Consider the following 26926-nt stretch of genomic DNA (forward strand, 5'->3'; position numbering starts at 1 on the left):
TTGGAGGTAAAGAACGGACTACAATTTAGTGGTTAATTACATTGCCTTTGGAGTCAAGTTACGGTTTAAATTCTAATTCTGCCATGAACTACATACTTTAATCTTGGGCAAATTATTCAATCTCTTTATGCCTCAGTTTCCTCACCTATAAAATGGCAAAAATAGCTAGTCTCATTGAGTGGTTGTAGACATTAAATGATATTATATATCAGGCTTCCAGGCTCTTAGCAAGCATTTAATAAATGCCAACTATCATTATTAGTATTACATCACCATCTGGCCGACAGACACATGAAAAGGTGCTCAACATCACTAATTATTAGAGAAATGCAAATCAAAACTACAATGAGGTATCACCTCACATCAGTTACAACAGCCATCATTAAAAATTCTACAAATAGCAAATGCTGGAGAGGGTGTGGAGAAACCCTCTTACATTCTTGGTGGGAATATAAATTGGTGCAGCCATATGGAAAACAGTATGCAGGTTCCTCAAAAAACTAAAAATAGAGTTGCCATATGATCCAGCAATCCCACTCCTGGGCATATATCCAGACAAAACTATAATTCAAAAAGATACATGCACCCCAGTGTTCACAGCAGCACTATTCACAATAGCCAAGACATGGAAACAACCTGAATGTCCACTGATAGATGAATGGATAAAGATGTGGATGGAATACAATGGAATACTACTCAGTCATGAAAAAGAATGAAATATTGCAATTTGCAGCAGCATGGATGGACGTAGAGATTATCATATAAAGTGAAGTAAGAAAGAGAAAGACAAATACCATATCACTTATACGCGGAATCTAAAATAAGACACAAATGAACTTATCTACAAAACAGAAACAGACCTGCAGACATAGAGAACAGACTTGTGGTTGCCAAGGGGGAGAGAAAGTGGGGACGGAATGGATTGGGAATTTGGGATTAGCAGACGCAAACTATTACATATAGAATGGATAAACAACAAGGTCCTACTGTAAAGCACAGGGAACTATATTCAATATCCTGTGATAAACCATATGGAAAAGAATATGAAAAAGAACGTATATATGTATAACTGAATCACTTTTCTGTAGAGCAGAAATTAACACATAGTAAATCAACTATACCTCAATAAAATAAATTTTTAAAATATTACATCATTATCAACATGAAGAAATAAATCTGTAATGGTGTAATGAAAGGCCATGGGTTTGACATAATACACCTACGCTTCAACCATACCTTATTTTTGTGTATGTATACAGAATATATAGGATAAAATATAGAATATATATAGGACAGTAGGATATTTAGGATAGTATACAATATATTAGGACATTTAGGATAATAAAAATACAATCTCCCTGTAGCTGGGCACCTCAAGCGTCAGGCACTGCTTGCTACCCCCATTCCTGCAAGCACCTGCAGGCTTGTACAAGGAGATGCTAAACACACAGCTCTCTAGAAATGTCAGCCTTGTCATGTACTGGCATGAGGCGAGAACGCTCTGGAAGAACAGTCCTTTTGTTTAAAATAGAAACTTTCAAGGAAGCCAAATTAACACATGACAGATTACTGAATAGCCAGTTCTGGAGGGAGGGGAAAAAAAAAAAAAAGCCTCTTCATCTCTGAAATGAAAAGGGGAGTTGCTGGTACCAAAATTCACGTTTCCTTTTCGGTAAAATCCTCCAGCCACGCTTGGCGCTACCCGAGTAGGCGATTTCACTTCATCACCACTTCACAAAAGACTTCCAAATTCACTGCAGCAGACACGGCAAAATAAAAATGTTAAATACATCCTGGCCGCGAGGGGACTGAAACCTCCAGGCTCCATCAAAGGTTCGCAATAATAGGATTCATAAAAAAAAAAAAAAAAAAAAAAGACAGATGGGATTAGAAAATGTTGCAGTGAAGACTCTGGAATGAGATGAGATCACAGCACCAGCCTGTCTTTTGTGGACCGGCACAATGATCCCCGAGCCAGACTGGATTAGGAAACCTCGCGACTAGGGGTTCAGAGAGAGGCCTCCGGTTCCCAGGCACTTTTGGGGAGAGAAGGCTGAAACGATGCATCAGATTTACAGCTGCAGTGATGAAAATATAGAAGTTTTCACCACCGTGATTCCTTCCAAGGGTGAGTAAAATTGCCCTCGACTGTTTCCTTAACGTGGCAGGCTAAGCAGGAGAGTAAAGACAGTCATGTGCTGCCTTATTACGGTTTCTACCCCCAGGTTTCTGAGGTCGGATGGTCTCTCTGTTTTGACCGTGTTTGTGGTTGTTTCTGAAAAGGAGGCATATGAACATCAATCATTGAGAAACAGTCCATCAAAGGGGAAATGAGGGCAGCTAACTACTCCTCGTTTTACTTAATTCGATACTGGCAACCCAGTATGCCAAACGAAAAGTGACAGCAAGCCATTGTTTTAGGAAACAGACATGAAAACAAAATTCCCAGGGCAGACAGATTCTTTCCTCTTCTCCAGTGAGCAAGTGGGCTCTGAAATGAGAAGCAGCTGGCTCAAAAGTATGATTTCTAACTGTGCCGTGAAATATGAGGAGGGATCATATTTCTGGCAGTGGCCTAAAGTCCAATGAAGCGGTCCAAGAATGCCCTGACCCAGGCTGGCCTCTGCACAGACCCCAGGGCCATGCTCCCAAACTTAACCTGGCACTGGCACCGCCAAAGAGTGTGACTTTGTACAAGCCCTGCTGCTCTGAGGTGAACGGTGTCAAGGCCCGGGAAGGGCTCTGTGTCCCTGGATAGTTCCCTTGCCCCCTGCAGAGCTGGGCCCTCTCTCCTGCCGCCCCTGTGCTCTCCCTGCAGCCCCTGTATTGCTGGGAGAGCCTGGGACCCCGGCTTAGCCCCTGATCTCATTGTCAGACTGAATGAAGAGGGCCGGATGGCTGCTGGTGCTGTGACCCCCTGTTCAGACAACCCCTTTCTTCTTCCCATGTCAGCCATCGACACGGCCACTCCTGGGGGGAAGGGAGAGACTCAGCCTGGCCACAAAGAGAAAGCCAGCAGAACATAAATTAAGCTTTAGACATCTATTGCCAGTCAGAGGGAGAGAAGAAAAAGCTGGGAGTCTGCCCACGTGCTGAAGTTGGGACACCCTCTGGAGACTCGGGAATGTACCTGAAAAGTCAAAGCCGACCCTCTGACCCAGCAGTTCCACTCCTGTAAATGCTCTTATACGTGGATGCTTACAGGGCCACTGGGTCCCCAAGGGCAAAACTGAAAACAACTTGAATGTCCTTGAAGAGGGGAAGGGGTAAAATGTGGTGTCATCAGACTCTGGAATACTCCACAGTAGTCAACAGGGAAAAGAACTGGCTCTATGTGTGTGGACACAGCTCCCAAGAGCATCATGTTGAGAGAAAAAAAAAAAGCAGGCTAGAAATTATTAAATTTGTACAGTATTATACATTGTTTATGGATACATATCTAGAGAAAAGCATAAAAAACATAGGCTGGCAAGACACAGATAAAGTTAGTGATAATAGTAGCCCTGGAGAGGGAGGAAAGTAGAATTGGGGAAGAGTAGAAAAGGGACCAAAACTTGTCCTCTCATTTGTTATTCCTCTTGTATGAGAAGAAAACAAATTGAAAGCAAACATGAAAATCTTAAAATGTCTATGTTCTATAATTTTTTTACATTTAAAAACATTTAAGGGAGAAAAACATCAAAGCTGAATGGTCCTATTCAATTAAAAACTTATTATACGATTCAGGAGCAACGTCATACTTCACCTGAAGAAAATCATTCAAAACAGGGCCTTTGAATCCATTTGCTTAGCAGAGTAGTCAAGAGACCCACCACCACTTATACGCTGTGTGACCTTGGACAGGCACTTAACCTCTCTGGGCCTGAGTTTCCACTCTTATAAAAAAGGAAGAACTAGAACTTACCTCCCAAGGTTATTATGGGGGAAAAAATGAGATATAGACAAAATACATAAAGCATCTAGAACAGTACCTGGCATGGCAGTAAGCACCATTAAATACATCACTTACAAAGTGATTTCTATTTTTATTCCATATTCTGAGCAATGAATATGTTTAGTCAAAGATAAATATTCAATCCTGTATTTCTTTTCTGCCATTTTTATTCATGGCCACCTCCTGGTATTAAATCAGTCATCAGTATTCATGGACATGTCACTGCTCAGGAAGCTGTTCTCTAGAAAAGGAATATCCGCAGTTTTATCTTAGACTGTAAGTGGAGAAGTCCGCCTCTTCCTACGCCTTGTTGTGCCTCATCTCGCCTCCTCCAGAGCATCAGGCATAAGGCTCTCAGTGGGCGAAGACGGGGCCAGGTCTTCCTAAGTCACTGCTTATGAGAGAGACTGGTAACTCTTCATTCCATCCCCATGTTTCCTGCCTGCAGAAATATAGGCTGGTTTGATTTTCTCTAACAAGGGTTAGAGTCCTCCCAGGTATGCCCTTTCCCACACGCTCCTGTGCACAAATTCAGCAACCTAGTGTTTAAGAGCGCAGGCCTTGTTCCACCACCAACTGTGTGACCCTAACCCTCAGTATCTACCTAAGAAATAGATAGAGCCAATGAAGACACCCGACCCCAAAGAGTTGCTGTGAGGAGTGAATGCGAGAAGGAAGTAAGTCGTCACCTAGTAAAGCTCAGTGCGAGCCATTATCACATTTATCGTCGTCGTATTATATCCCTGTTTTCCAACATACACACATACATATATAATGGGTTCAACCTAAATCTACGTACTTTTTTTAGCTGAGCCATCTTAAAGCTCACAAAAATATGGCAACAGCAAGTGTTATGGTGTTTCTCAAGTATTTTAAGGCACAAGACATAGATCAAGTCTGTAACTGAGGACAAGTGTGTATTTTTACTTCCTAGAGAGAAGGAGAGCCCTTTAAGGGAAAGATTTCATAGGCACAATTCACAGTAAATATAAACGATAAAATCTGTGGTTTTACCAAGAAGTTATACCAGAAGTCACTTCCTGAAGCTCACCAGTGGGTTTAATTCTAGGGTGAACAGCATTCAAAATAATTCTCTTGGGGATAAACAACAATGCGGCGGGGTTGGCAAGGGGAGCCGGGGAACAGCAGGAGGAAATGGAGAAAACTCCAGAAAGAGAACTCCTGACGGAGGCTACAGTCTCTAGAAGTTATCACCTCTTCCTTCCACCTGCCCTCACCTTGCAGAGAAAGAGGAGAATTGTATCAATAATAACCACCACTAATTCCTGGGAACTCACTCTTTGCCAGGCGCCGGGCCAAGGGCTTGATAACGATTAGACCATTTAATTCTCACCGCAGCCCTCTGAGGTAGGTGCGAGTTTTACCAGAGAGGAAAGTGAAGCTTAGCAAGGATGAGTCATTCGCCCAAGTCACACAACTGGCAAGTGGTCAAGTTGGGATTTACACCCAAGTGAAAGGAGTCTGGAGCCCTGGCTCTTAACCAGCCCTCTGCTCGCCTGGCTTCATGGCAGCAGGCGCTCTGCAGAAAATCACACAGCTCTCACCTGAGCACTAATCTGAGATGTGACAAGAAGTCATTTCCATTCTAGGCAGGGCAGTGGCAGGGTGGGATTTCACTTCCAAGTAAATCACTTTAGCATCAATGTGCAAAAGAGATGTCCGGGTGTCTCCACTTTCAACAAAATGCACACCTTTTTCCCAACCAAGTAACTTTTTTATGGCTAATTGATTCTTCAAGTTTTTTTTATTTACTGTGGTAAATAAAATTTACCATTGAACTATTTAAGTGTTCAGTTCTGTGGCATTAAGTACATTCATATGCTTGTGCCACCACCACCACTATCCATTTCCTGAATTTCTTCATCTTCCCAAACTGACACTCTGTACCCATTAAATAACAACTCCCCATTCCCTCCTTCTTCCAGCCCCTGGTAACCTCTGTTCTACTTTGTGTCTCTATGAATTTGACTAGTTGAGGTATCTCATATAAGCAGACTCATACAATATTTGTCCCTTTGTATCGGGCTTATTTCACTTAGCTTAATGTTTTCAAGGTTCATCCATGTCACAGCATGTTTCAGAACGTCATTCTTTTTTAAGGCTGAATGATATTCCATTGTATGTCTATACTACATTTAGTTTGTCCATTAATTTGTTAATGGACATTTGGGTTGTTTCCACCTTTCAGCTATTATGAATAGTGCTGCTATGAGCTTTGGTGCACTGGACCAAGTAACATCTAAAATTGCAATTGCCCACCTCCTAGAGTAATGGAAACAAAAACAAAAATAAACAAATGGGACTTAATTAAACTGAAAAGCTTTTGCACAGCAAAGGAAACCATAAACAAGACAAAAAGACAACCCTCAGAATGGGAGAAAATATTTGCAAATGAAACAACAAAGGATTAATCTCCAAAATATACAAACAGCTCATGGAGCTCAATATCCAAAAAGAAAAACAAACCAGTTAAAAAATGGGCAGAAGACTTAAATAGACTTTCACCAAGGAAGATATACAGATGGCCAAGAGGCACATGAAAAGATGCTCAACATCACTAATTATTAGAGAAATGTAAATCAAAACTACAATGAGGTATCACCTCATGCCAGACAGAATGGGCATCATCAGAAAATCTACAAACAATAAATGCTGGAGAGGGTGTGGAGAAAAGGGAACCCTCCTGCACTGTTGGTGGGAATGTAAATTGATACATCCACTATGGAAACCTCCAGTATGGAGGTTCCTTAAAAAACTACAAATAGAACTACCATATGACCCAGCAATCCCACTACTGGGCATATACCCTGAGGAAACCATAATTCAAAAAGAGTCATGTACCACAATGTTCATTGCAGCACTATTTACAATAGCCAGGACATGGAAGCAACCTAAGTGTCCATCGACAGATGAATGGATAAAGAAGATGTGGCACATATATACAATGGACTATTAGTCAGCATAAAAAGAAACAAAATTGAGTTATTTGTAGTGAGGCAGATGGACCTAGAGTCTGTCATACAGAGTAAAGTCAGTCAGAAAGAGAAAAACAAATACCATATGCTAACACATATATATGGAATCTAAAAAAAAAAGGTACTGATGAACCTAGTTGCAGGGCAGGAATAAAGAGGTAGACATAGAAAATGGACTTGAGGACATGGGTGGGAGGGGAAGCTGGGGCTAAGTGAGAGTGGCATGGACATATATACACTACCAAATGTTAAATAGATAGGTAGTGGGAAGCAGTCGCATAGCACAGGGAGATCAGCTCAGTGCTTTGCGACCACCTAGGGGGGTGGGATAGGGAGGGTGTGAGGGAGGCTCAAGAGGGAGGGGATATGGGGACCTGCGTATGCATGTGGCTGATTTGCTTTGTTGTGCAACATCAACTAACACAACTAACACAGTATTGTGAAGCAATTATACTCCAATAAAGATCTATTAAAAAAATAAAATAAAAAAATAAAATTGCAATCGCACCCACCTCTTCTTCCCAACCCCCCTCCTCTGGGCCCTGTCCCACTCCAGGTGCAAACCCTCTCCGTATTGCTACTGCAGCTACACCAGTCTCACAGGTGTTCTCTAAAACCATTCCTTTCTCTCTCTTTGCAGTGCCCAGTCCAGCCAGAAGAAGAGTCAAGAGCTCTCAACATCTCTTAACCAAGAATGTAAGAAAACTTCAGTTTTGATCCCTTTTGTTGACTTTCATTAAAAAAGCAGTGTCTAGCTTCTTCACTCCCCACCTCCCCCCTACATCCACACTCTCCACGGCCTGGAAAAGTTTTCCGTAGCCCATGTTGCTGTTGCATTCTCCATCCTCCACTTAACCAAAACAACTGACAAATGTCAACCAGACAACAAACAGTCCTGAATTGGACCCCCTTCTGTCATTTTCCCCACAGAGAATAATTTTCATTTTATATACACATTTTTTTCCTTAAACAGAATCCACAGTGTAGGTAGAGCATCCCTGACTTGGGTGTTCTATTGTTGGCATTTGCAATGTTCCACTTTTTCACTATTATAAATAGCAGTGCAATGAATTTGTACAAAATACTGTTTTTTGGATTAATCCTATGGTGCATAGGCCTCAAAGTGTAATTAACAAGTAAAAGGATAAGAACAGTTTCATCCATCCATCCATCCATCATTTGCATTCCTACACCTGTGCTAGAGTGGAGACTAGAACAGTGATTTTTTTTATTTTTTTTATTTTTTTTTTTTTGTGGCACGCGGTCCTCTCACTGTTGTGGCCTCTCCTGTTGTGGAGCACAGGCTGCGGAAGCGCAGGCTCAGCGGCCATGGCTCACAGGCCCAGCCGCTCTGCGGCATGTGGGATCTTCCCGGACCGGGGCAGGAACCCGTGCCCCCTGCATCGGCAGGCGGACTCTCAACCACTGCGCCACCAGGGAAGCCCAAAACAGTGATTTGTAAAAGATGGCTTCTGCTTCTAGTTTCGTCACATACTACCCGGAATTCTGGACAACTGCTAGGCTTCCAACAATGCTTTTCCATTTCCCTCCAGCCTCACCAGCACTGGCTTTCATTTCTTTGTATTATTTTTTGCTTCTTTAATAAGCACATGCATTACCTTAAAATTAGTTTACATGTCTTTAGAGCCTGTGAATTTCTCATTTTACTTACAGATTTCTTTATACATAAGCTGTCAATACATCTTTGCACTTTAAAAGTTTTATTTTAATTGCTAATTGTTCCCTCCTGGTTATACTGGAGTTTCTATCACAATTGTTTTTGTAGAACACTATTTTGATTTTCTAAGTATCTCAATTTTTAAAATCCTATTCTCCATTTAAAAAAAATTTTTTTAAGTGTCCTGGGAATGAGATTGGTTTTAGTCTTTGTTGTTTTATATACATTTATTACTTTTTAAATTCCCAAAACAGGATGGGCCCATTACAAAATTTCAAATACTAAAAAGATGTAAACTATGATATCAGAAAATCCTGAGAAGCTATAGAACATAGTGGTTAGGTATGCAGACTAGAGTCAAACTGCCTGGTTTCTTCCATTTCCCACTTTTAAATCCCAGTTCTATCCATTTCTAGCTATATGACCTTGGGCACGTTGCCTAACCATTCCAGGACTTGACTTGCTTAGCATTAAAATGGGGAGAGTGAGGGCTTCCCTGGTGGCACAGTGGTTGAGAGTCCGCCTGCCGATGCAGGGAACACGGGTTCGTGCCCCAGCCGGGGAAGATCCCACGTGCCGCGGAGCGGCTGGGCCCGTGAGCCATGGCCGCTGAGCCTGCGCGTCTGGAGCCTGTGCTCCCCAACGGGAGAGGCCGCGGCAGTGAGAGGCCCGCGTACTGAAAAAAAAAAAAAAAAAAAAAAAAATGGGGAGAGTGAGAGAGCACATCCCAATAACCACTGGAAGGAGCAAATGATTTAATACATGTAAACTGCTTAGTCCAGAGCCTGATACATACTGAACATTCAATAAGCACTGGAGTTTTTTTAATGAAAATTTCTCATATAACAATGTATAATTATCACGCTTTATTGCCCAATAACATGCTGTTTTGCAATTTGCTTTTTTCACTATATAAATTTTGAGCATCTTTACATGCCAATTAATACATACAGATCTTCCCCATTCTTTTTAGAGGCTGCATAGTATGCCATTGTATGAATGAATGTACTATAATTTTTTACCCAAACCAAATCTGATGTTTTCTAGATTAATTATTTAACCAAATCATCAATAAATGAGGTTTCCCCATTTTCTCCAGTTAAACAATGCCACAAGAAATATTCTTGAACGTATTTTTTATGTTCTTATGCAAATGTTTTTGAGGATAAATTCATAGATATGAAAATGCTGGGTCATCAAATCAACACCTTATACTTAAACGTACACAATGTTATATGTCAATTTTAAAAAAGAAAGAAAATGCTCAAAGGATAAGAGCATTGAAAAAATTTTATAGCTATTGCCAAATTCTTAGCAACTGTTTTAAACTACCTTTACCAGAACACCTGAGCCAACACTATATGGTATCAAATGTTGTTAATCTTTGACAATCTGATAGGTGAAAACATCTCATTGTTTTAATTTGCATTTCTTTAGTAATTAATATCATTCTTCATCTTTCCATAGATTTTGATATTTTCTCCCTATGGGTTAAAAGACATGTCTTTTGCTCATTTTTCTGTCAGTGGTTTATCCTTTTTTTAAAATGACTTTGAGAATATTTCTATACTAAGAAAGAAAGGGCTTTTAATGGGTTCTTTGCTGTAGTGCAAGAAATTCTTGTATTTCTCATGATCCCTAAAAACTTCGGCACACAGTCTAGAAGGAAAATGCTGCTGACTTTCAAGGAACAGTGGGTGTCACCAAAAATGGAAAGGGGAGGGGTTGTTTGTAGGTAATTTAGAGTTTGAGCACAGACTTGCGTTTGGCATTACAGTTGGTCCCTGACTTATGACAGTCTGACTTTCATGATTTTTGTCTTTACGATGATGCCAAAGCGAAATGCATTCAGAGACCATACTTGGAATTTTGAATTTTGATCTTTCCCCAGGCTAGTGCTATGGGGTACAACATACTCTCTTGTAATGCTGGGCAGCACAGCAAGCCACAGCCTCCCACCAGCCACACGATCACGAGGGTAAACAAGGATACACTTAGAACCATCCTGGACCCAGACAAGCATTCTGTTTCTCACTTTCAGTACAGTATTCAGTCAATTACATGAGATATTCAACACTTTATTATAAAATAGGCTTTGTGTGAGAAGATTTTGCCCAACCATAGGTTGATGTAAGTGTTCTGAGCACGTTTAAGGTAGGCTCAGCTAAGCTATGATGTTTGGTAGGTTAGCTGTATAAAATGCATTTTCAACTTATGATATTTTAGGGGTGTTTATCAGGATGTAACCCCACTGTAAGTCAAGGAAGATCTGTACTCTGGATCTGAAGGAGCCACAAGTCATTCATGACTCTGGGAAGATCCTTTGGGAATTAGGAATATTTAGTTTTCAATCAAGTTCTTGCCTTGAATTTCTAACCTTAAACAGTGTTTCTGTCTGAGTCACCACTTATACCAATACCTACTGGCTTTATAAGGACAGAACTGTGATTACAAAAGCTTAAAAATGGAAACTAAATCATACTCTCTAGGAGATAAATAAGGTGCTAGGGAAGAAATTTCTCAAGGGATTTAGAACCCAAACAAAGGAGACAACTCTCTACGGTGGACGTGAAGCCACAGGGGCATGAGCTTCACAAAGCCCCCAAAACATGGGGCACCGCCTCCTGGAGTATCCACTGACTTCAGCCAGGCTCTGCAGAACCAAGCTCCCAGCTTTCCTGGGAATGGCTTATGACTTTCCCTCCCTAAAACATTTTTACTCCAAGGGGAATAAAAATGACTCAAGTATATGAATACAAATAAAAATTGCTTTTGATGGAAAAAAAAGAAAAAATAGAAGGTAGGGTCTTGTCTTCAAATACGCATTCTTCCTCCAGGTAAGACAGCTTAATAATGCTCCCTGGCCTTTGAGCTCTCCTCTGAATTTCTAATTTCCCCTAACGGCATGACTCATCCTTTGCTCATAAAACTCAGACCCAGCTGCACAGAACATTCAAATTAGAAAAGACAGGAAAGGTCTTAGTCTACCTAAGACGGGGGAACTGAGTCCCAAAGAAGAAAGAACTATCTCTGACCTTTTCTTTTTTTCATCCAACTGGCTCTTGGCTCCCCTCTGAGTTCCCAAGAAAATCGTTCATATTTTGCAGCTGCTCTAATGTACCAATATTTAGGACTTTGTCCCGAAATTCTTATTTGTCTCTATTCTCACCCCTCGGGCTACCATACGGATGTCAGGTTCCTTCCTTTACAAGTATCTCTTTCCTCTCCGAATCGTCCTTAGCGCGGCACTTTCCTCTCTCTCTGGACCCCTCGTAAGTTACATGTTCTTCTTCTACAGCCACCCAGTGTTCCTTCTCTAGGCGGCTTCACTAGTCTTTTTCTCCCCATCCCCTCTGATTCTTAAGCAATTTTACTGACGTCCTGATCATCCTGATGCCGCAGACATCGTAAGAGCAGCTTAAAGGAATAAATTTACACCAAAGCGTGGGTTAGTTAGGGCTTCCACAGCCCCTTCAAAATAAGCAGCAGCGCCATCATCAGGAAAGATGAAGGAACGGGAGTGCGAATGTCACATTCTTCCCGGATTCCAGCCTTGTGGAGGAGCAGTGATCTGATGTTTCCATCTGGTGATCTGATTTTTCAAAATGCACTGAGCAATCAGTTTGCACTTGAAAGTTCTTACCTGGATGGCAGCACTTCCATGGGTCTGACAAAGAGCACTTCCTTAGAAGTTATGAAACCATGATCCTTGTTCAGGCTGCGCCCCTTACAGCTCTGTGACCTTGAAGACACCCGGCTTCCTCTGGCCTCAGTTTCCCTGTGTGTAAAATTAGGGAGTTGGGCTAGAACTTTACTCTGGATGCCGTCAACCAAAATCATGATGATCCTTCATCACCTAGGTCTCCCCCGTCTTTCTAACTCCCTACCAGCCCCCTAGGTCTCTGATCTGAACCCAGCAGGGAAGCATCAATTTATCACAGTGAATCTGTTACACAAGTACAGCCCCTACTTTCAGCAGGCAATTCGTTGAACTTGGAAAGGGAAATCCAACATTAAACACGTCTCCCCTTCACCCCTTCCCCATTCCCCAATCTCACCCTTGTACTCAGGGCGCTAAAGAGCCTGTGCTCAGACCAGTTTGTTCTAAGACCAGCTGCAATATCCAGCCCGGACCGTATCCTACAGACCAGAAAAAAACCAGGCTGTCGGGAGGCTTTCGGGAGGCCACAGCCATGCACCCAGCTGTGCGTTCCCTGGCGTGGGCCTGACGCACTGCCCTGAGCCCTCTCAGAGCCTCCACAACTGTGGGGCATGAGAAGCAAGCGCGAGGCCAGCTAAGAAAGGGAAATCTTCCGAGCTGAGCCCTCTCCTCTGGCATCCTTCAGGGCCGAGAAGATACCCTGCTGAGGCACTGGGCCCTCAGTCAGGACCTGGGAAGTAAGCAGCCTCACTCCCACCCCAGGAAACCTACATCCAACAGGGGGCGGAGCAGCTAATGCTCCACTGTCTCCCTCCCCATTCCCTCCTCCCACCCACAGTGCAGAGAAGGGCTGGCTGAAGTTTCTTGTTCCTAAAAGGAAATATTTGCTTTCTTTTCAGGGGAGGAAATGCTGGGCCTCCCCACTGGACTCCTCAGGCTTTCACATCCTGCCTTACTTCCTCCTTCTACAAAATGGGTCGGAAAACACACCAGTCCTTACTCATTAGAGGAATGCTGAAAAAATGAAAACAAAATTCAAAATAGCTGTGATGAGAGGTAGACAGCCAAAGGCTTGAATGTCAGTAATGAGGCTCAGGTCTCTCCCGTTGGACCTGGAGGTCCACATTCCAGGGGGAACCCTGAGGCCAAACGGTACACGTGTCCAAAATGCCATTAACCTAGGAAATTCCAGTATTCTGGGCGACACCATGGCAGAGTGCAGTGCTAAGAGGAGGGAAGGAAATGGAAAAGCTGAGGGGACTGTCTGTGCAGGGTGGTGAGTCCAGACCACCCACTACTGCACCTTACAGCCCCCAGTGAGCTGGCGTAGGGCAGACGGGTGCTGCCCCCAGCCTGCACTGAAGGCTTGCTAGAAAACCAACAGAAACACCACCTTCTAATCATTTTGCAATTTACAAACATATCAAATCAACACATTGTACTCCTTAAACGTATACAATCATATGTGGAAATTTATATCTCAGTAAAGCTGGAGGAAAAATATTTTTAATTATTGGGGAAAAAATCCCACATGCTGCAGTGCCCAGAAGAGAAAGGGCACTAATCCTAAATGATCCTTAATTATCATCATCTTTCTCCAAAGGCAAAGAATGAATGAGTCTGGGTCCTAAAACGGGCCTGAGAAAAGTTAATTTCCTAAGCCAGATAAGACCAAATGTGGGATATATTACTTTTTTAAGCAAAGGACTATTTGTGATAAACTGAAGCAAAGAGTGACAGCTCCCCTTCCTCTGCTGGGGACGGACGTGACCGCTTCCTGATGCTGTAGGTAAACAGGTGGCACAGGGAAAGAGAACCTGCTGTGTTCCTGAAATCTCTGCGAATGACCAGCAGTGACTCCGCCCCAGTACAGCAAGGGTGGTCAAGAGGATGACCCCTTTCCACATAGCCTCGAAGTACCAAAACTGGGGTTTGAACTCAGGTTCGCATGACCCCAAATGGAAATTTATCTTCTTCATCATTGACAATCTGATAGGAGAAAAAACAACTTGTTTTAATTGGCATTTAATTAGTGTTGTTCAGCACCTTTCATGTTAACCGGCCATTTGCATGTCTATTGTCAATTAGCTGGGTTTTGGCCCCATTTTTCTATTTTTTTCCTCTTTATTGATTTGTAAGAGTTTTATGTACATAGCAATAATTCCCTATTATATGTAACAAATGTTATATTGAGCCATATTCTATTCTAGTGTCTGCTGTTGTTTGTTTGTTTGTTTTTTAACATGCATCTTTGGTCTGTCTGGTATTCATTTTCGTATGAGAAGTGTGGACATGGATCCATTTCCCCCAGTGGCCTGACATTTATTCCAACAATATTTATTAAAGGTCCAATTTTTCTCCACTGAACTGAAATATAACCCTATTATAATACTTAAAAATTCAGTCTTATTTGCTTCAGCTTCCTCCACAATTGTTACATTGGACAATGGAGGGGAAATCATCAAAGGCTCGACTGTAAAGGCTGAAATGGGTCCACCTCACTCACAGATAGACTGAGTACCAGGATCTGGCACAGAGGTGCCCTCGCAGGATGTCTGTAGAAGGAAGGAACGAGTGAGCAAGAGAATGAGTAAATACAAACCTCAGAGAAGCTGCAGTTCTAACCTGCTTCAAAGGAGTGAAGACATTCAGAATGCGCGACCCCAGTGTCATGGCTATGCATTCAAACATGCACGATATGCGCCCCAAATTGCTAAGATTCCCTTTGTCACCCCCGATATTAAGATAAAATATGGTACTATTTGTCTCAAATTTGTACATTTAAATTATTTCAATGATCTAAGTATTTTTATTATCATTTTAAAGGCCCATTTCAGTGGGCCCTGACAAAAGGGGTATTCCTCTTCATGTACTTTCCCAAAACCACTATTCAGCAGGGGATCATTATTGAAAACACCTTAGCGTGTAGCGTTCCATTCTGGCTTGCCACAGTTTCCACTTACCGAGCCACAGGTCGTGGAAACTCATCTCTCAGCTCCAGCTGACAGGCACTCTACAAAGTAGAGGAAACGTGAGCGTCCGGGAGCCGTGCCTGCTTTCTCTGGCCAGCAGGTTCTTCCTTTTTACAACCTGGGAATCAGCTGGGCCCCAAGCCCTCTGCCTAGGTCTTCCCTCCGCTGGAGCATCCAGAAAGCTGTCCTCTACGTGAACAAGGGCACCCACTGAGCTACAAAGACTGTAAGAGCCCGATTTCCAGGGCTTGTCCTCATTTCAAATAGCCTGTTCTATTGTCAAACTATGTCCAGCCCTGGGCAGTTAACTGGCCCCAGTCTGGGGCCTGAGGGCTCAGTCTTCTGACTCTGTGAAGGGACAGCTGGTGAGGAGTTCCCAGAAACCTCATTTTCCTGCACCATGGTGCCACTGGACATGCTGAAGTTAAACACAACACTTCGCCGTTTCAGGCCAGTCTCCCCAGGTTTCCTCGCTGCTCCCAGCAATGGCTGGAGTCAGGAAGGCTCCGTGTCAGCACGAGGTCCGTCCGCAAAGCTGCAGTCGTGGCCTCAGCTGTGGAGGCTGAGATTCTAGGGGAGGAACAAGCTGACGGTCCTTCCTCCCCCCCGCAGGTGGTGATCGAGTCCGACCTCTACACGTCCCGGCCCCTGGAGCTGCTGCAGCACCGCAGCGACCACCGCGACGGCGAGGCCCGCAGGTCGAGCTACTTCCAGAACGCACGGCCGCAGGGCGCCCACCCCGCCAAGACCCCCGCCAGGCCCGGTACGTGCGTCACGGCCCGGGTCCCCGGAACCTCCCTGGGGGGCAGTGGTCCACTTAGAGCAGCTGCCGCGGTGTCCACGAACTGGCTTGTGTGGGCTCTAGCCACGTCGTGATCCTCCCTGGCGTCCTCCATCATGCCCGGTGGGCGGAGCACCTGCACGTGGGGCCGCCGCCTTCCCCAGTGCATGCCGGTCCTGCTCTGAATGCACCTGCTCGGGCGCCCCCCCCCCCCCGCCCCCACTGCAGCACCACAAAACTCCTTCTACCTTAAAACACTCGCTGCTGGGTCTGCGTGATGAGCAAAGATGCTCTCATCTACCGCCTAGCTCCACAGGCAGTCCTGCGGAATTCAGGAGGAGGTAAACATCATTAGACGCTGGGGGGAGAGGAAACCAGTGTACACATGACGCATGAAGCGAAGGAAGCTTACGTTATTTTACAGTGTGTGTGTGTGTGTGTGTGTGTGTGTGTGTGTGTGTGTGTGAGATTATACAGGCTCTTCATCAGCTGCCATCTTAAAATCCCACCATTTTAAATTTGAACGCCTTAAACTATTTCAACAATTTATAAAAAGAATTTAGAGACAAATTTGTTTTGAAAGCTGGAAGCATTAGAGTCTTACCTTCCACACTATTTTGAAAAATGGCTCCCACCCCAAGCAGTTAAACAGGAATCTGTGTCTAGCCTGCTGAAGTCTGTGATCGTATTTAGCCTTTAATTCCTGGTTTAGGTTATTTCTGTTATGCCCACAGCCTCAAGTTATTCCTATTTTTAACTCCAGAAATACACAAAAAGTCTTGGACATCCTTTTCAAAGCTGTTGGGTGTCAACAGTTTTGTATGTTAGAAGAACTGAAAGTAGACTCCATTGAGTATCTCTTTATCCATCCATCTCCTCTCTTTCCTCCCTCATAGATGTTAGATTGGATCTCTAAGGTTTCTTTGGTCACTAACACCCTGATCCTGTTTTTAAGATCCTACGTGTAAGAACCCATAAGTCAAGCTATATTCTCTAGTTAAGGGATTACATATATACATTTTTATGGAGAGTGAAAGCCTTAGGGAAACCACAATGTGCCTTGCAAATTGAGAAGATCATTTTTTTCCCTCTGTCTATATATAAGTGGGTGGGTGGGTGGTGGTTGCCTGTGCGTAGAAAGAAAAAGAATATCTTCTCTACAAAATCACAAAATGAATTTAGAGCCATGTTTCTCAAATTTTAATGTGCAGAAGAATCACCTGGGAATCTCGTTTTTATGCAGAGTCTAATTCAGTAGGACCAAGTAGGGCCCCAGATTTTGTTTCTAATAATCTTCCAGATGATGCTGATGATGTTGGTCCAAGGACAACATACTGATTAGCAAGGATTTAGGGAAGATCTAATGGGTGGTTCTCCAGGTGGCATCCCTGGAGCAGCAGAACCACCTGGGAACTTGCTGGAAATGCAAATTTGGGGTCCCACCCAAGACCTATTTAATCAAATTCTGGGGTAGGGCCCAGCAATCTGTTTTAACAAGCCCGCTCCCAGGGTGACTTTCCACCTCCCTGAAGGTGGAGGCCCACTGATCTCTGCAAGCACCCCCTGCCGATCTACAGAAGCGGAAACTGAAACCATGGAAACTGACTTACCCAAAGTGCACTGCTCATCAGCAGCAGAACTGAGATTAAACCTCATGTCTCCTGATTTGCCAGCTAATTGCGTCTTTCCCCCAGAAAATAATGTCTTTCCAGCTGTCTGGTTTTAGGGGCTACTTTCCTCCCTAAGTAGCTTGTGGAAGCTTGGACTGAAGGGGAGAACAGCAAGTTATGAAATGGAGAGACTCTGCCCGACATATGACAGTCAGCTCATGCAGGGAATGTGCTAGTCAGGTTTTTGAAAAAAAAAGAAAAAAAAAAAGATTGAGCTGGGCATCGATTCAGTTCCTTCAGCTCCCACAATCTGACAGATTCCAGAGGGGATGAGAGGGAGGGAGGGTTTCTGAGTCAAAGCCAGACCCACAGGAAAGGCTGGGCACCAGCCTTGGGCACGAGTTTTCCATCCTCCAGTCAGAAGGATATGTGTCTCCAGGGATCTCAAATCTGGAGACGTGTTTCTTTTCTGAGCTAAAGGAGAAGGCTCCTGGGTGCTGTAGCCTTCTCACGTGGGAGAAATATGCTCTGAGGAACCTTGGAAAGAGTGGGGACTCTGAAGCCTTGAGCAGGTGAACCTCAAGGGCCCGGAAAAGGGGACACCCACCTCCTGGGCTGGTGGAATGTCTCCACTAGGATGTCCTTGGGACATCTCAAAATCAACTTGTTCAAATGGAATTCATCTTCCACCTTCAAACCTCTCTTGCTTTCTCAGCTGGTGCCACTATCCATCTTTCTCTTGCTTTCTCAGCTGGTGCCACTATCCATCTTTCCAGCAAGCCGCTGGGATGTTTATCCCAATACCCCCTTGTCCTCCCCACCCCCGCTCCACACACTAACCACTGCCAGTGTCAGTTCCTCCGTATGTCTCATCTCTCCTTGGTACCAACCTCAGGCTACCGGGTCAGACTCCCTTCATCCCTTGTGTGTAGCCGCCAAGCCTGGTCGTCAGCTACCAGTCCTTCTTGCTCCACAGGCTACCAGAGGGTAGCCTAAAGCAGCATCCCTCTGCTTTAAACACTGTGTCCTCTCCACCCCCAGATGCCCTCCAGACCACGCCCAAGGTTCTCCAGGACCCAGTCCTCTGCTCACCTCTCCAGGGCCACCTCCTGTGACACTCCTATCCCTGCCAATCCATGCACAGAACAGCCCTGAGCTGTGGTGTAATTGTGACCACTCATTATATTCCGGACCTTCCCCGATACGTTCTCTCTGCAGATTGCCCTCCCTGGGTCTCCCCACCTAGCAACCTCCTCCCAGAATGGGTTAGGGGGTCCCTCGGTCAAGTTTTCCCAGCCTTGCAAGACCACCAAAGAGGTCAGCTTACCATTCCCTAGATCTTCCTCACCCAGCTTCATCGTAATTGCCGTGCATCTCTAAAGCCTGTTTCCTCATCTATTATGACGTCTACCTGTGAGGGTTGTAGTGAGGATTAAATGAGACAATGTTTATGAGTCTTACACTCAGCACAGCGACTGACACAGTAAATGCTCAAAAATATAAGCTACTGTCGTCACTGACGCCAGAGCACGGCACACCGTGGTCTGATCTTGGTAGGCTGTAACTTCATTTTATTGGCCTTGAGATGTTTTCCTCGGGGTGGGGGGCTGGTGTTTCTCTACGCTGTAGTGTGATAGCATGGGGCTCCTCCAGGAACATCTGCCCCAGGAGGGACTCGACTGAAGGCCAGCCTTCAGTGGAGCCCCACTCCACCCCATCCCCGCCCATCACCAGCTACCTCAGCTCAACATCTGGATTCCCAGCAGCGGGTCAAGCCTCAAATAAAGGCATAGAAAGAAGGTTCTCACATACCTCTCAGGCCAGTGCCTCAGGACTCCGATAACCTCCAATTCTCCCACATTATGAGGCTTACTTCCCACAGCAGGCAGGACTTTGAGCTCATTTTCACAGAGGCATGTCCAGGAGCGGCAGGTTAAAGGACTGATCCCAGCTATAAAGACTTAACTCCTGATAACCTCTTGTGATCTGGCGCTTTAGGAAGAAAGGAGGAGCTGAGGGCACATTTTCTGAGTCCCCTACTGCAGGCAGACCCCGTACTGAACACCTCCACACACGTGATCTTATTAGACCTTAGTTCTAACCTCCCCAAGAGCGCCAGGGGTGCAGGTGACCCACTGGACAGTTATCCCATTGCCCAACCCTAGTGCGTGATTTTGCTGCTCAGTACAAAGGCCCTTAGAATATTCCTGGCTTGTGATTGATTAGCTAAGGGATAACTGATGCAGAACCCGGGGGAGCTGGAACCCAGAGTACCACTGAGTAACGTCCCCTCCGTTCACCTTTGCAGTGGGGATTTCTGAACCCAAATCAGCAAATCTGTGTGGGAATCGAGCATACAGCAAAGCTTTGGTAAGTAAAATCAACCTGGTTAGTGTATCTGCTGTGCTTTAACCTTCTTGTCCTGTCCGTGCCATGAAGACAAAGTGTCCTTTGTTCCAGGCCTGAGGATTATTAGAAAAGTGTAGCTGAGGGTTCTTTGCTCCTAAAGCCTACCAGCTGGTGGCACGCCACTGGCCGCCTCTCTCTTTCTTGCCAGAAATTCAGCTCTTAGGTGGACAGAGGGTATTACCTAGCGGACATCTCAAACAGGGGGGAAAGAAGCAGTGTCTGTGGCAGGCCCCTGCCAGGTGGAGGTGTCTGACCAATTCCCAGGGGCAGCTACGGGGGTAAAGAGATGCAAGGGTCTCGAGCACTGTGAAAACACAAAACACCATCACCTCAGAGGAACTGCTGAGCCACCTCCCACTGGGAGCTCTGGGGCAAGGACTGTCCATCTGGGCTGCCCGAGTTGGACCCAGCTGACCGATCCTTTATATTTTCTTCCCGCTCTTTCATGGCATGCAGGCTGCCCAGGACGGCATGACCTTGGGCGAGGTGGCCCTCTGTAGCCAAGGACACCGGAAGGAGCTGAGGGCCACCTGCTCCCCGCCCTCCCCAAGGGGGAGGGCAAGGCGGCTTGTCCTTCCCTGAAGGGGGATCCGGTAGTGCATGTCTGGGTCTAGCTCAGCGTCACCCTGAAAAAATACATCTCCTTCATCATCCTCTGGGAATGAATGTGGGTGTCCCCTGGGTTAGCACAGAAGGGGTGGAGTGGTGGCTGGAGGTGAGGTCAGCTCGGGCATCCTGGGCTCCGCGGGCATCAGCTCTCGAGATTCATGGAACTAGAACAGACTGGAGAGAGTGTCTGAGTCACCCGCTCGTCCTTACGGAACAAACTGGACAGAGACGCGAGCGCTTTGCTCCTGGTCTGGGCAGGAAATCGAAGCCAATTATTTCATTTAGGTCATCCCTGTACTAGGAAAACCACACAAAGGGCAGGGATGGGACAATCAGGGGCCCCCTGTCCCAACCTGGGACGCAGGGGAAACTGAGGATGGCTGGGCCGTTACCACAGAGTGAAGGTGGTCAGGCTGCGACAGCTCGAACTGCTGCCCTCAGCTCAGCCCGAGGCTAAGGGGAGAGGGCAGCTCACTACCTTGGATTACTTGCCCCCAGCCCCCGGGCTGGACTCAGTGTCCTTGGCAGAGAGGAAGCTGCAGCTGGGAGGCCAGAGCGAGGTGGGATGGGACAGGGTGGTGATGGGGAGGTGGTCACAAAGGAGGGGGCGACAGTAGTGCAGAGGACAGAGCGGCAGCATGACTGACCCTTTCCTCTGGGTCTGAGACGGTAGGGCTGGGGTCCTGCAGCTCTTTGGAGCCCCCATCCCAGGGCAGAGAGCAATTCAGAGCTCGAACAGCTAAATCTGATTTTGACGCTAACATGCGCTGGGGCAAACAGGATGGTGGACGGCCCGGGAAGAAGCATGTTTCTGGGCTGCTGGCACAATGGGGAGGGACAGCTCCCGAGAGGCCACAAGGTGGCACAGTGACTCTCCCCACAACCTTTGGCCCGTGCGGGAGAGAAGGGGCAGTGACTCCTGGTGTCCTCAACCTGGAATTTTCCAGCAATTTTAGGAATGTGGTGATCTTAAGCCTTCCCTGGGGCATGGGGTGGAGGTGCAAAGCGGAGGTCCACTGACTGAACAAACTCCAAACTCGGGACCTAGCCCTGCTTGAGCTACCAGTGATTTTTCAATTCGGTACATGTTTCTTGAGCACTCACCACCTCCTTTAAGGAGAGCTCAGGAGGGCCGCCAAAGGGTAAGCCCCAGACCCTGTCGTTCGCATGCCATTCCTGGGGAGACTGCACCGGCATAAGAAACAAGTAGACAACCGTAAAGAGAGAATTGGTGGGATGCCAAAACATATCACATAAGGACTCAGTGCTGTGGGGATGCAGGAGACAGAGAGAAATCAGCTGGGGCACCAGCCTGAGGGGAGGCTTCCTGGAGGAAGTGGTCTTTGAAGGGTAGGCAGAGATGAGGCTTGATCCAGAGAATGAAGGAAAAGCTGGGTGAGTGAATCCAGGAGGGGCCCAGGGTGTGTGGCAGGTCTTGTGGGAAAAAAGGAGGTCTTGTCCCAAGCGACTGGTCCTGAGGCTGCCGCAGAGAAAAGGGAGAGGGTGACACTGATCTTGCAGAACCTGCAGGATTTGACAACAAAGTGGACACAGACCATAGGGGTGCAAGGGGGGACAGAGGCCTCGCAAGACTGAGTTGCTTGCTTTCAAGTTTCTCTACGTAGGTGGTTCTCAAAGTGGGATCCTGGGACTAGAGCACTTGGGAACTTGTTAGAAATGCAGATTCTCGGGCCTACATGAGACCTACTGAATCAGAAGCTGGGGTGGGCCCAGCATTGCATTAACAAGCCCTCCCGGGGGCACCTGGTGCCTGCGGCAGTATGAGGACCATTGCCCTGGGTTGATGGTAGTTCAGTTTAGCTGATGCCCTTTCCAATGGCTCCAGCCACTGTCGGAGCTGGGGACATGGCACCATCCTCACACTCCCTTCTCACAACCTAGATGCCTCCGGTGGCCCGGATCTCGGTGAAAGCTCCCGCCGTCCTGGAGGCGGCAGCTCTGGGCTCGGAGAACGGAGCTGTTCTGACCAGAGGGTAAGTGCTGTGCCTCCAGCCTGGCTGCCTCGGGGCTCCCCACCCGCTCCTGTCCTGCTCCTGGGCCAAAGAGTAACAGGTGGCCGTCTGTCAGACCCTCAAGAAGCTAAAACAGAATCCCTGCCAGCTGTAAATTACCTTTTAATGAGGGCACTAATCCCGGGTTTCTGTGGCCACATCAACTTTTCCCCTAGGATTAAGCCGAAGTGTTTTTGATGGTTTCCACTTCATTAACCCCACTCTTTAGACTAGGAGAAGTCTAAAGAGGGAGGGGTTTTGGTTAATTAGACAAATGTAATCACAGGCCATATGCAGAGCCTCCTGAAGGCATGCTGGTGTCAGAAATGCCTCACGAATTAGATTAAGGGCCCCTGCCCAGGTAGAAAGTACACAAGATACAAATGTTTCAAACCAAAAGCAGGTTACTATTAACTCTGACCCAGAACCAGCAGCTAGAGTAGCAGGAGTGATAAGCCCCCCAGGAAGGCCCTCACTGCCTTCAACATGGCACAAAGAAGATGGCAATAAGAGTCTTAAACTCAACTCAGCGTGTACATTTACGCCCCCTTCATCATCTTCCAGACTGGAGAGAGCAGAAAAGTGGCTTCGGGGATGATGAAGGGTGTGGGTTCTTGACTCAGATCTGCCTGCGTGCCTGGCACCGCTGCTGACTTGCTATGACTTCAGGCAAGTTGTTCAGACCTCCGTGTCCTCGTTTCTTTAAAAACAAAACAAAACCCAAAACATGGGGACGATCATAACCTCTTGAGAGATTACTGTGAGAATAGGATGAGATAATGTGTGAAGAGCTTAGCACCAACGGTTGCATCATTTTTCAAGAAGCTTACAGTCTGGGAATCGGAAAGACACGTGCTTGGCAAAGTGATAGATGCTCACATATGAGGGACCATGCACTACAATATCAACCCAAGGTATGCACACCTTGAAAGCTGAGGGAGTTAGAGGAGGAACAGACCAGTGTGAAGCCCTTTTAGGTGAAAGAAAGCCATCTAGAATGAATGATAAAAGCCAAGCCACTCAACGTATTGGGACCTAGTTAGAGAAAAGTATCTTTTCGATTGTATTAAGTTTATAGTAGCAAATTGTTGTGAGCAGCAATGGCTGTTACTGCCTGCTGCAGTAACCAGCAAACGCGAACCGTGTGCCTCAAGAGAGGCGCCCTTTCCATCCGCGCAGCTGCATCGCAAAGGGTTCTTCTAAATGGCCCGTTTCTCTCTAAGCTTAGACGTTCTCATTTCCATTTGTTCCTGGACCCTGGCTATTGAAAAGAAAACGAAGGCCATTCTTTCACTGAAGGAGAGCAAGTGAGAAAAATGAACATTTATTGATGTGGACCATGTGCCAGATGCTTTGTGACCTTATTTTCCTCCTCACAAAAGCCCCTTGAGTTAGATGAAATTATCCCCATTTCGCACATGAGGAAGCTGAGGCTAGCTGAGGTCAAATCACTTGCCTGAGGTCACACAGTAAGTGGGGAGCAGGATTCAGCCCCAGGGCTCATGGGCTTTCAATAGCTGATGCTTTGTGACATCTGCTCTTTCCAGCAAGATCGTTTGTGTAGAGGTGGAGGGATGGCGGGTTGGGGTGAGGAAGGGTAGAGTTTGGAACAAGAGCAGAACTTGGGATCCATGAGCCAGTGTGCTCAGGGCCACCTGCTTCCCTCTCCCCATGCAAGGACCTCCCTGGGGCAGGGGGATGGGGTGTCATTCCTGCGTGGGCCCCAACAGCGACCCTCCACCGTGGTCACAGGATGTATGAGCAGAGGAGGAGCGAGGGCTCTGGCTCCTCTTATCGAGGGCAGCAATTAAAGAAGGACAGGCTCAGCGCAGTGACCGCCCTCCTCACCCACCTGTGCATTTTCTGTAGATCCAGGCACCTCAAGAAGATGACTGAAGAGTATCCTACCCTCCCTCAGGGAGCAGAAGCCTCCCTACCGCTGACAGGAAGTGCTTCCTGCGGCGTCCCCAGCATCCTCCGGAAAATGTGGACCAGGCACAAGAAGAAGTCTGAATACGTGGGAGCTACCAACAGCGCCTTTGAGGCTGACTAAAGGTGACCCTCCCCAGGTGCCCTGCACTGGCCCGAGTTCACTGCACAAGGGGAGGAAACTTCCAGATGGGAACTGAGCGACATTCACCTCTGCTACTAGCTGGTCCACGCACATCACCCTCCAGTACTAACTAATCGCCCCGGCTCAGGAAACGGGAAAGGAACCTCCCTCGAAGGCAAAAGAAAACTGTTCCTTCTTAGAATCGATAAAGCCATTGGTCTGAAAGTGACTTCGGGAGGTCATCAAGTTTATATCCCTATATTTAAGCAAAATGGCACCAAAATCAAACTTTCCCAACCCATTTTAAAGACCTCCAAGGAAGCAAGCAGGCAATTCCTCAGCCTTCCTTGTGAGTCGTTCTAATTTCCAGTATAAATGTAAGAATTTGATGTTTCAGGCACTTGGAAGCACAATGGTTCTCACTGTTCCTGCCACCATATTTATTTCATCTTGATGAGGTACGATTTTTAGTGACAAAGCGCTATATATATTTACTTAGTAGTTCTAATATTCATTTGAGTGTATCGTCAAGATCAGTTCTGATGACACTTGGCATGATTGCATGAACTCTGTATTCTTTTACATGTGATTTTTCTATAGGAAAACATGATTTAAATCTTTGAATGCTAACATTTTCTGAAGTGACACAGTCTAGTGGAATTAATAATACCTTGCTTGGGTATAATTATTTTAACTTTTGAAAATGCTCTCCCATCCATTACCTCTTACATTCACAAAATTCCTGTTAAAGAAAGCACAATTATTCCCAGTCTACAGATGGGGAAGCTAAGGGCCTTAAGAGGTTATGCGACTAGATACCAGGTAGTGGAACTAGATACCAGGTCCTCAGCTTCTGCACCAGACTCCTTGCTTTGCCTACTCTAGTAACTGATTTGAGGATGGTTTTGAGGGGTAGGAATATGTCTCTGGGGGCAACATTTGAAGGAAACGATTTGACAAAGTTAGAACCAGTACATGATATAAATGATGTAAACCATTCATATGGTTTCATAATATATCATATTATGCTTTCCTTCTTTTAATGGAAATGTCATCATCAATTCTATATCAACATCAGTAGCCTTAAAATGATAACATAATGATAGTTACCATTTATTAAATGCTTACTATGTGCCAGGTGGGTTAGTGAGCACTTTACATACATTATCCCGATCTTTCTGTCAACTCTGAGTTAGGTGGCCTTCCCCATTTAATAGACACGGCTTTAAAGTAGTTAAATGATTATTAGGATTACCCTAACCCATATGGGTGTCAGGCTCCAATGCCTGTGTTATATCTACTCCTTCATACAAGAATATTCAGAACATAGAGAAGAACCAAGGCTAGTAAATAATTTTCATATCAAATGCTAAGCATAATTGATTGGCACAGGCTGCCTAGAGTGCTGTGTGGAGCTAGGATCTGAGATAAAGGAGTGCAGTGATCAACTGGTAATGCCTGCCTGTGGAGCAGATTAGTGGGATGTGCCTCACATATCTGTCATCTGTGGCCTCAACTCTGCCCCCAGAAGGCTTGTTTTCTAATTCAGAAGCTTAAATTAATCCAACCCACTTAACAAAACCAGTGACTCCATGGTGAATTTTAGTCTAAGACCAGGTTGGAAATTGCCATTTTTTGGTTACAAGGAAGACCTGGGCCACATCACTGGTCTCAGACTCAACTGTTATTCACATGCTGCTGCTCCGTGACCACATGTTGCTTTTTGATCTCTAAATTACCTGCTTCCACATCTCCAGGTGAAATGTAAGAAGGCATGGGGGATAAGGGGCCTGGGCTTCCGGGCTTTCACCTTGCTGACCTCTGCTCTTCAACCATTGTTTTAGACTCCGAACACCCAGTCCTCCCATCAGAACATGACTTGGAGATTTGGGCATCAAGTGCTCTTTCAATGAAGGTCCCAATGGACTGTGTAATCGTCTTACAGTGTATGGGTGAAGGGGCCCGGAACAAAGGTAGGGAGAAAACAGGTAATTCACACTGGACCTATCGGAGTATCCTATGACTATTTATTTTAACTTATTTACTTTATAACTGATGTCCTCTATTTGTATGTGGCAGCTGGAGATCTATGTAGGCTGGAACTTATTTATTTTTAATTTAAAATTTTCATGATGAAGTGTTTGCCTTGTATAGAACATTTTCATTGGCCAGTTCAAATAAAAATAAAGTCTGCTTTGTTTGTGACATTAA

General features: G+C 45.6%; 1 protein-coding gene and 1 long non-coding RNA gene across 4 annotated transcripts in view; one reads left to right on the forward strand and one right to left on the reverse strand.

Annotated features, from left to right (window-relative positions):
* The window catches only part of LOC109548306 (uncharacterized), a 174841-nt gene extending 158616 nt beyond the window's left edge, over positions 1 to 16225 (reverse strand). For 2 of the 3 annotated variants that reach the window (XR_012327203.1, XR_012327201.1), the window contains exons 1-2: positions 15233 to 16225; positions 12252 to 12386 (exon numbers count right to left, since the gene is read on the reverse strand). This is a non-coding gene — a long non-coding RNA (uncharacterized lncRNA). The remainder of the gene's footprint in view (positions 1 to 12251; positions 12387 to 15232) is intronic. The other variant, XR_012327202.1, reaches the window with a different exon arrangement.
* Positions 1737 to 26926, forward strand: VXN (vexin). The gene is made up of 6 exons (XM_004326550.4): positions 1737 to 2128; positions 7571 to 7626; positions 15854 to 16004; positions 19941 to 20002; positions 22553 to 22644; positions 24532 to 26926. The coding sequence occupies exons 1-6, from the start codon at positions 2062 to 2064 to the stop codon at positions 24713 to 24715; spliced, it is 612 nt and encodes a 203-aa protein (XP_004326598.1). The 5' UTR covers positions 1737 to 2061; the 3' UTR covers positions 24716 to 26926.

Source organism: Tursiops truncatus, chromosome 17, assembly GCF_011762595.2.
Source record: "Tursiops truncatus isolate mTurTru1 chromosome 17, mTurTru1.mat.Y, whole genome shotgun sequence".
Lineage (NCBI taxonomy): Eukaryota > Metazoa > Chordata > Mammalia > Artiodactyla > Delphinidae > Tursiops > Tursiops truncatus.

Bases quoted from the DNA above. Each gene is read 5' to 3' on its own strand.
- VXN (XM_004326550.4), top strand. From the start codon at position 2,062: ATGCATCAGATTTACAGCTGCAGTGATGAAAATATAGAAGTTTTCACC. The intron at 16,005-19,940 runs GTACGTGCGTCA...TCACCTTTGCAG, and splicing joins CAAGACCCCCGCCAGGCCCG to TGGGGATTTCTGAACCCAAA. The intron at 20,003-22,552 runs GTAAGTAAAATC...CTCACAACCTAG, and splicing joins GAGCATACAGCAAAGCTTTG to ATGCCTCCGGTGGCCCGGAT.